At 52.3% G+C, this 10538-nt stretch overlaps 1 protein-coding gene across 1 annotated transcript; it reads left to right on the top strand.

The window, feature by feature from the left end:
• The first annotated feature begins 1132 nt into the window (after positions 1-1132).
• Positions 1133-3512, top strand: LOC144123472 (neprilysin-21-like). Its single transcript, XM_077656294.1, has one exon. It carries the CDS (start codon positions 1220-1222, stop codon positions 3461-3463), a length of 2244 nt encoding a protein of 747 aa, XP_077512420.1. The 5' UTR covers positions 1133-1219; the 3' UTR covers positions 3464-3512.
• The last annotated feature ends 7026 nt before the right edge of the window (positions 3513-10538 follow it).

Raw genomic sequence — 10538 nt, 5'->3', positions numbered from 1 at the left:
GAATTGATACAATGTGCCTTGTGAGCAGCATCATAGGAGACTTTATCGAAAGGCACATTTGTAGTACGTTACTGCTCAGTCCGGTAGTTTGCATGTCTCGTATTGGCAGTCGCAACACATCGGATTTGGTTTTGACTCGGTTCCTCGGTTCATTTGCTTCGTTGACGATCGGAACATATCCGATTGGGTTTGAAAACAATCACTGAACTTTAAAACCCATCAGAGCATAATCGCTTAATAACTCTTCCGAATAATAATAATAATTGGTTTTTGGGGAAAGGAAATGGCGCAGTATTTGTCTCATATATCATTGGACACCTGAACCGCGCCATAAGGGAAGGGATAAAGGAGGAAGTGAAAGAAGAAAGGAAGAAGGAGGTGCCGTAGTGGAGGGCTCCGGAATAATTTCGACCACCTGGGGATCTTTAACGTGCACTGACATCGCACAGCACACGGGCGCCTTAGCGTTTTTCCTCCATAAAAACGCAGCCGCCGCGGTCGGGTTCGAACCCGGGAACTCCGGATCAGTAGTCGAGCGCCCTAACCACTGAGCCACCGCGGCGGGTGCTCTTTCGAACCAACAAATTACAATTCGTACATCTCTAACATGTAAGAGTTTTTTAGGACACTGTTTAGTAGTGATGCTCTCCTTTTTTCCGACATTGTTGAGGAGAGCCGATTACCGTCACGCGTTCATGTACCCCTCTAGATCCACCACAGTCAACCTTCTTGCCCTTTTCTCTCCTGATCACACACTTCTAAGAAGCGACAGAAAAGTATGATGTAAGCTAAGAATGAGTCATAGATTCGGCTACCGTGGGCCAGCTGCGTAAGGTCCTGGCTGTTTTCCAGCACCAGACACAATTCAAGACCAGTGCTTCCCTTGGATATGCCCAGCGCTGCTTCCCACCCCCGTTCAGTCGACCAACGGCATAAACATCACGCTCTCGCATCTATAGACGAGGAAGAGTTGTTAATTATAAGCTCACACCATCGCAACCTTCTCAGCTAATTCAGAGATACTATTGCGTATGGTCAAAGACCATCATCATATAAGACGCAAAGAAGAAGACTTCGCGTCTGCCAAAATATTCCAGTCAACAAAGACGAAACAAAAGAAGCGGCGCTCGAACTTCACGAGCAGCGCGTTGTCCCCGGTCCCGCATCCTAGCATCGCCGCCATTATTTGCCTGCTCTGACCCGCTTGCCTACAGACACCATGCAACGTCGACTTCTGGCGCTCCTTAGCTGCATCTGGCTCAGCTTCGGGCTGGGCATCGTCTGCACCGTGTTCACGGTCAAGCTCAAGATTCAGACGGAGTACATTCTGCGCGCACTGGAGAGCTTCTACTCGCAGCAGAAGATGATCGAAGAGCCCGACGGCGAGTGCAAGACGGCAACGTGCCGCTGGCAGGGCGACTACCTCTGGGGAAGGCTCAACGAGTCGGTCGACCCGTGCGAGGACTTCTACGCGCACGTCTGTTCCTCGGCTTGGTTCCACGACGACGGGCGCGTCGGCGACCAGCCCTACGCAGACTTCTCGGTCGCGCAGCTGCTGGAAGACTTCCGCGACTCGCTGGCCCGCTACCGGCCGCCGCTGGACGTGCATGGCTTGTGGAGCTTTCCGGCGCAGGCGATCTGGATGCTGCGCTTCTGCGACCGGACGTCGTCCACCAGTTGGAAGGAAGCCCGCGACCTGCTTTTCCGCGTGGGGCTGGGCGGCTGGCCGTACGCGGACGAGCCACCCGAGGACTGGAACCTGCTTCCTGTGCTGTCGAGCCTGGAACGCGACCTGGGTGAAGGCGTGCTGGCCAGCGTGGCTCTGCGCAGGGACCTGTCGCAGGCGGAGGAGTACCAGCTGCACGTGGAGCCAACCCCGACGCTGCTCCGCCGCTTCCTGCTCCACCGGCGCTCCTCGGGGTCGCTGGTCGAATACGAGACCCAGCTGGCGCAGCTGCTCTCCGCGGTGGCCGGCAACGCGAGTGGCGGCCACAACGCGAGCAGCAGGGAGTCAGTGGCGTCGAGACTGGCTGCGGACGTGGTGGCCTTCGAGAAGCGCCTGGAGGCCATCCGCATGGTCCCGCTGCTGCCGCTGGAGCAGCGCTATATCCGCGCCAATCAGCTGGGCGCCGTGGCCAAGTGGAACTGGACCGCCTTCCTGGCCGAGACGCTGCGCGGCACTCGCGCCGTGGCCCACAACACGACCATCGTATGCGACCGGTGCGCGTACTTCAGCAAGGCCATGCTCCTGGTGCAAGAGACACCGCAGAGGACGCTGGCCAACTACGCCGGCGTCAGGCTGATGGTCCTGCTGTCGCCGCTTCTGCCCGCCGACCAGCCCTGGTCAGCCTTCGTGAACAGGCTGGCCAGCAGGGGCTTAAGCGGGCTGCCCGAGCGACTGGAAAGCTGTATCGGCCTGCTGGAACGAACCTACCGGTACGGCTCGGCCATGCTGGCGCGCATGTCCCTGAGCCGCCAGTTCTCCACCGTGTACCGGAGCCAGTACGACCGGCAGCTGGCGAGGCTCGCCACTTCGTTGCTGCACTCAGCCGGACAGCGCGCCTCTCGCCTGTCCTTCCTGCGGTCGGAGGAGCGGCGTAAGGCGCAGTCCAAGCTGGCCGGCATGAGCCTCCAAGTGCTGGGCACCACGCCGAGCCTGTACTGGCCGGCGCTCTACTACGGCGTCTCCTCGCCGCGTCTCAGGGAGTCCGAGCCCCTGGCGAGCACCGTCGCCCTGCTCCAGCACACGCGTCGCGCCTACCTCTCGTCGCGGGCTCCGAACCTCGACCTGGACGCGCAGTACCCGCTTCCGGTGTTCGGTGCCCCCGACACCTACTACTACCCACTGCGGAACACTCTTTTCCTGCCCCAGAGCCTGGTGTCCTTCCTAACGCGCGTATCCAACTTCATCGACGCGTCCTTCATACCCGTCGTGGGCCGACCGATCCTGGCGCAGGCCCTACGCGCCGTCGACTCTCTCGACGGTAAGCCCGTCGACGATACGCTCGAGCTGCGCACCTGGTGGAGCCAAAACACGAGCGTGCGCTTCGAACAGCTGACGCAGTGCCTACTCAACCAGTACGCCTCGCTTTACTGGACTTCTAGCCCGGGCACCGCGAACTGGCGCGAGCACGTGGACGCGCTGTCGTTGTTCCGTGACGTCGCGTCTGTGGGACCGCTCCTGGACACCTTCCGGCAGTGGCCCGGATCCGCCAAACTCTCCGTTCGCGTCAGCCGCACTCGGGTTCTGGACCCCACGCAGCTGTTCTTCGTAAACTTTGCGCTATCGCTGTGTGACCACCACGGCCGCGGGGCGATGAGTCGCCTTCAGACGAAACTGGGCTTGGTTCCTGCCACCGTGCGCGCCAATCTGGCCCTGTCGAACACCAGGGAGTTTTCGCGCGCTTTCCGGTGCAAGCCGAACCGTACAATGAGTCCTGCTACGCGGTGCAAGGTCTGGTAAAGGCAGGCGGCCGTCGAGCGGCGTAATAAATTCTTGCTTTGCAATTTCATTTTTTTCTGTTTTAATGCGAAATCACTATTATTACAGACGTACCAACCCTGAGCAAAGAATCTTGTCTTGTGCACGAGCAAGATACTTGCCTTGTCTTGTGCTCCTAACTAACCCGAGTAACTCGGGGTAAGCTCGGGTTAGTTCGGAGGAGTGTCGCGCCAGCTGTAGCCAATGGGACGAGGGCGTCGCGCCGCCTCGGTCACGTAACCTTGTGACGTCATCATAACCTGCTCACCGGATTGTGAACGAACTGACCACCGGGGCAGGTGGCAGTTAATGATTGGTCTCGAGAGATTGCTCGGGAAAAGCAACATGGGTCACACAATCCCTACCGGTGGCTGTGATTGAAACAGGCACCTGTAAGTGCAGTGGCGCATCCCTTAACCGCTGCGCCACTGAGCTGGTTTTGGTACGAGGACTTGCCGCGATATATGAATTTTACGTAGAGAATTACCGGCTCTGCATATATCGACATTAACCCACTAGAGCCCTTAAGGAGGAGCTTAAGTGTGCCCTGCTTTCGCACATATTCGATTTAACTAGGTTAAACTTCTACCACTTTTTGTTCAAAGGTGCACCATTTAAATATAGCACGTCTGGCTCTCCAACAGCACAGGTTTGTTTGCCGGCATGAATATATGAAGGATAAAAGCACACACCAACAACTTTCAAGATACAAAATACTATGCAGTGCATACAACGCCAATCAATGTAGAACAGCGAAACGAGGTCCAGCACAAGCGGCAATAGGGATGCCGTAAGTCAGTTAAGACAATTGTATAAGCCACGCCAGCGCGGAAAATCTGTACGAATAACTTAGGGGGTAATAACAGCCTGTGGCGCAGAGTAAACACAGTGGTTATAGATCTAACGTGAGAGCACTGCTCATAGGGAACTGCTTTTTGTCTGAGGGAAGCAGCCTTACACAAATAAATATCCAAGCGTCTATGCCGCTTGATGGGTGATAATAGCTAGCCGTGAAGAATAAGCAGCTTGCGTAAACGCGTCGAACTTGGAGAAAGCACGTCTCATCGCTAATACAGCAACCCGGCACGAGAGATTGGCGCGAACCTAGCGATGACTAGTTCTCCACCGGGTCTCCATGAACGCACTTCCTGTAATGGTTAGGTTTCTTGCTGCTTATTTTGGCTTCTGCCACTCTAGGATGACTTAGCTAATTTTTTTCTGGTCTATAAGCATAAGCATTACCATCGCGCAGATGGGGCGTACTTATTGTTCCAAAATACCTGCAGAAAACGAGGAGCATTACAAGGTTGATTGCCTGTAGTGTTGTGTTTCTTCGACCGTTTCCTGTCCCTCCTAGTCCTTCTGGCCTGTAGCAGTTGATCGCAAAGTACTTCATCTTTGCTTCACGGCGCATGAATGCACTCATAAATCCACACTAAATGTCGATAATATTCAAGTATTTTCTTTGAAATAGGTACGTAGACTTTATCAAACTACACGTTATCTTTGGTCGGTATATAACGTTAAGTTACTTGAGCATGATATAAAACAAATACTAATAAAATGATTTGAGTTTTAACGTAGTTACACCGAGTAGACTTGCGAAAGCATGTGCTTGGATTGATTGGATCATGGTTTTGCTTTGATGGGTCGTCGGCACGTCTGGCGACGATATTAGATTCAGGTTGAGCAGTGATCGAGGTTAAACTGATGTGATAACGGAAGTTGATGAATACGACGATGTGCAAGGTTCAGCGCGAGAGTGTGTTGCAGTGTGTGGCAGTTGCCAGCGAAGCTGATCTGTTCGAGCCGCCGCGGGTTCGAATGCCAGTCGCGGCAGTATTTTTTATGTATGTATTTATTTACTCAAGGCCAAGGTCAGGCTTCAGTGATGAATCCTGTTTTGCAGCTTTGGTCTTGAAGTAGAGCTTCCGCTCAAAAAGCAGCGGCTCCAGCCGGTATGCATGAAGTGTGTTGGTCATGACACCAGCCATATAGTATCATTTCTTATCTTGCCATTAGAGTTAATACATGCGTGCTTACACGTAAGAAACAGCGACAATAACAGCCGAATAAGATATCGAAGCAGCTGAGTTGTAATAACCAGTTTTGGTGCCTTTAAACTTCGAGGTTTTGTGATGTCTGTTATAGCGTGATATACGGGGTCGGTTGGAAGGAATTGTCATGCGGCGAGCAGAGAAGTGATGGTAGGTCAGGGTGGCATAGTGGACTCAAGAGAAGATAAACGCAACAGGCAGTCCGCTGGGCAAAGAAGACTATAGGAGGTAGCGAGCGGGTAAGGGGGGGGGGGGGTGTAGCGGCAAAGGCTTGTTTTTTTTTGAATAGGCAGAATAGGTCAGAATACATTTGATACGCCGTCCAAAAGTAGAAACAGCAGCCTAACCATTTTTCTTAGAAGTAAAGTACGCTATATCCTGCCAGTACTACCATGTAGTGCTCAAACTTGGAGTGAAACGAAAAGGATTCAAATTAGATTGAACCCAGCGCAGTGAGCTACACAAAAGAAACTGACACGGATAACGTGGGAAGAGGAAGAGAGCAGCGTGAATTAGGGAAGAAATCTGAACTGATGATATCCTAGAGAAAGTATAAACAGGATAACATGGGGTCATGTTTGTTCGGGCATGTAAAGCGGAAAAGAGATAAATAATGTCCTGTTAGTGTAACGCAGCGGAAGCGTAGCGAGAGGCTACGTTGGCTGCTTTTCCGTTCCGGTGAGTAAATGGGATCAGGAACGTTGCTCGTATAGGTTGGGCCGTGGCTTTCTTGGGACAGGGTTAATGGGAGATTAACGAGACAGACCATTGCTCTGCGATTAAAATATACCCTGGTTCTTGCTGACGATGATCCTGATGCTATGCTCTTCTTTCGAGCTCGTTAGTCGCATGCACGTTTGCTCACATCGAAGTCTGCTGCATCAAATCCGCCCAGAGGCCAACGGCTGCAAAAGTTATTCGCGAGGGAGCATTAAGCACGTGAGAGGTGCGTCTGGTGTATCCAGGCTTATCGCCTTTGGGCCGTCGGCCAGTGCAATTAAGCGGATCAGTATGCGTGTTAGTATGTTCCAACAGTACTGCATTATTATCGCCCGAGAGGTGGGTCTGAGAAATGCTCATTACGTTGGTGTATTGGTCATGAGTCGCCAGCGTTGCTTTTTTCCAAGAGGACCGGAACATCGGTGCGGTTCTAGTCAATCGCGAGAAAATATCCGTACGACTGCGTATTCACAAACTCTGGCCAGTACAGCATGGCGTCTTCTATTTCTCACACTGTGCATACTCGAATGGGTCTAAACTGTAATAAAAGCCTTTTGTTATCCGAGTTGAATTTTCGCGCTGTAAACTTTTGTCAAGAAGCAGAACTGGATTATCAAGCAACTGGGGGAGCGCATTACCAGGAATTCGAGAAAGTGCCCAGACAGTGTCGCTAAGCGTAGAGGCCTATCACTTTCTGTTCTGCAGCCCATCTGTCGTTTTCTTTCTTTCTTACGTCACTGGTGATGTCAGCGCACTGTTTTTGAATGCTCAAAGCCATGCTCCACGTGGTAGAAGCGAAGGGAACTAGAAGCGCTTTTCGGAATTCCTGGTAATGAACCAGCGTCCACCGCGAACAGAGCCTGCCGCTGCCTCGGCGCTGTCCACGCTGCATACCTTCCTCGATTTGTAAAGAGGCCACACGGTTTATGCTAAAAACTACAGCGTGACTCCGGCACCATGTTTCTCCTGGGAAGCGCAATGTTTTCGTTTTCACAGGCCATTTCTGTCGCTGAATACAATTCTACGAAGGCTTCCCGTTGTCGGCCGGCAGCCAAATGGTCATCCGTCACCACGAGGCCATTGTCCCAGCGGCTAGCCTGCAGGCTGACGCGAACGGGCCATGTTGCGCTCAGCAGCCTTTGTGCGCGCTGAGCGGTTGGCTGACAGAGACGGTGAGCAGCGCGCTAAAGCGGATTCGATAGCAGTTTCTAGCGAAGCGACGCTCCCGATTCTGCTTTGTTTTTCGTTGTCTTGCTCTCCAACAGCGGACTACAGGTGGCCAGGGCTCCAAACGGTCGAGTTTTTCTTAGGTCCCCGTTTTTTCCGCTGCGTTTCCTGCGTTACCGTCCCCCGTGTCATTGTGATTCCATATTCTGTCTCTTTTTCCCAGAGCGGGAAAACGCTGCTCTCTTTTCTTGGTCCACACCCATCAAACATGGCTTTGAAGTTGCGCACCTTACAACATCAAGAAAAAAAATGTGTTGTCGGTGTTTGCCGCGATAGTAAACAGACCATGTTTTCGCGTGGTGTGTGGAGGCTTATAGAACTGCGCACGCGCTCTGAAGTTAGCGGCATGAAAGCAGATTTTTCCAGGTTTGCCTGAGACGACCGCTGTTTCTGCTACTACTAGAGTCACAGTAGCGTATCAGTTGCTATGGAAGCACAGCATCTTCTGTACGAATTGACGCCGTCATGCTTTCTGGAGCACAATGCAGTTCTGCTTCTTGGCAAAAGTTTAGAGCGCGAAAATTCATCTCGGACATTAAAGGGCGTTTATTAGAGTTTAGATTCATTCGACTATAAAAAGTAGCAAGGCTTTCGCATTTAAACTAATGTGCGAACGCTTGATGTTGACAAGTCCGTCTACTAGGTATATGCCGGGAGCCTTCTCCTTTATAGTCCCATCAAAAGAATAGCCGGCGGCGTGTGTGTGTGCACTCGCAGATTGTGCAGAAAATCCCAGCGATGGCAAGCAGAAAGGGTGGCGTCGTCAAGCAGCCGTATGACGCCCACAGCAAGCCAAGCACCGCCACTTCAGACAACCGCATACATGTCGTTCGTCTATATATACTCGTCACTGGCCGACCTCCACGTGACGTCATTCATGTGGTTACATTCGTACTAAAATTGTGTTCTGAGCGGTGTCATATGATTTCTCGTTGCATATAGCTAACATGCGTTAGTAAGGTTGGAGGCCAGCTTGTGACACGGATTCGAACCGACGACATGCGCACCTTCACCTGTATGCCTTCCCAGACTTCTGCATAAAAATTTTGAGTGAACTGTTCGTCGTAAAGCGTTCCGAGTGGCGTCATACGCGCGCGTGTGTGCGTGGGTGGTGTCACACTTCGAAAAAGAAAAAAGACTGACCGCATGAAATAAATTCAATTCTCAAACCGCAACCAAACGTCAACGTCTTGCGTCCATGACTTGCTTTCGCATTCCCGTATGGAGAGTCTTGTTTGTCGCTTCCAAACTTTTTGACGAAAGGAAAGACGCTGTAACCGTCTCACTTCTAGGCGGACACCTCAATCGCGCTGTCAGGAAAGGGAGGAAAATAGGAGTGTAAAGAAAGAGAGCAAGGAGGGTTACGCAACCACCTGGAGTTCTTTAACGTGCACTGACATCGCACAGCACACGGGCGTCTTTTTACGTTTCTCCTCCATCGAAACGAGGCCGCGGCGGCCGCGTTTGAACAGAGTGATCCAGCGTCGCGTCCAGATAAGACACATGACGCTAGAAGAAAGCGTTGTGCACGAGGAGACATGGACGCATGATTCATAGCGTCGTTCTGCTTCACTCCTTCCTGACGCAGGCCATGTGTTCACCCAGTGAGAGAATGCTACAGCGCCTTAAACCACATCCTCTGCGGCTGCTATGCCAATCCTCCCGCAGGGACAGCTCGACACCAGAACATGAGAGGAATGGGAGGCCCTCCTTGCGTCGCAGGATCCGGACACCCAATTTAGCTGTGTGAACCGGGATGCCAGTGCCGTGGCCCTACATGGGCTGGACACATGCGCGTAATGTGAGGGTTGTGCGGTGGCCCTGCGCCCTTGAAGGGTCCAAACTCGCTCGCTCAATAAATCCAGACGCATGACACGCACTCAGTGGCTTGAGCGACCCTCGTTGCTTTAGGCCAAAAGACGGAGCCTCCGCAGAGCACGGGTGCTCAGTCAAGCTATGCTATGACTGGCCGCGTCACAACACCGCTCTGAGGCCGCCTCGAATTTGCTTCCTTCTGCCGCTAGGCTGTGTGTTAGGGCGCTGCAGTCGGCTTGGAAAACAATTCCAGGTGGTCGGGGAGCGCAGAACGTAGGACGGGGCGCATTTCACGGCAGGAGCACGGCAGGAGCGATGTGCAGAGGCGAAACGTACGGCATGTGCGAACTCCGAGTTGCGGGCGCGCGAAGTCCAAGCCGGCGGCGAAAGATGGCAATATCCTTAAGTACGCCGAGTGGAAGCTGTCTGTGAAAGACGCCAGGATCCCAAGTCCTCCATCTGCTTGCGGTAGTGGTACACCCATCATAGCCACGCTAGATGGACTATCTAAATCGAAAATCTCAAAAGTATAAATGCAAAACAACGAGTCCCAAGAACATCACGGAAACACCTGCCAGCGGTCATCGTCTGCTCTACTATGAATATAATAATTATTGCCTAATTAGAACTTGCCTGGTTTGTTGCAACACCAGTGGACGACGAGCCAATTGAGCCCGTAGTCCAAATACTGCAGAAGGCGATATCACAACGTCGTAATTTCTTTACTCGGGACGTCACAAAGTATGGAATAATTAAAGATGTGTCATCACGAGAAATGAATTACTTTCTGCGCTTTCCTGGTTCCTGTCAGCCCGCACTAAATGTTCAAGCCGCTGGCCTGCACACTGTACTACGAGCTCATATGCTTGAGTAGATTAAGCGCACAAAAACACAGCACACAGCAAAAGAAAGACATGGCGCCTGTCTCGTGTCTTGCTTTTCCTGTGCGCAATGTTTTTGTGCGCTTCATCTACTCAAGCTATGAACCAACTTGCCCAAGAACGTGTTCTACTGAAATAGCTCATATACTACTTGGGCCCGCAAAGGTAGCATATAAAGCCATAAATATAAAACCAAGCTTCACCACCGAGACTGGTGCAAATGAGAATAAAGGGAAGACAGGACATCAGGAAAACCTGGGGTTCCGACGGAGAGCAAAAAGCCAGAAAGGTTGGAACACGCGGCCTCGCGACGCAGGTGCAGCGGCAGCAGCCCTGACACGGGCACAACAGATGACC

Source organism: Amblyomma americanum, chromosome 3 (genome assembly GCF_052857255.1).
Source record: "Amblyomma americanum isolate KBUSLIRL-KWMA chromosome 3, ASM5285725v1, whole genome shotgun sequence".
NCBI classification, from domain to species: Eukaryota; Metazoa; Arthropoda; class Arachnida; order Ixodida; family Ixodidae; genus Amblyomma; species Amblyomma americanum.
Note: the sequence above shows the minus strand (reverse complement) of the source record. Positions and strands in the feature narration are given on the sequence as shown.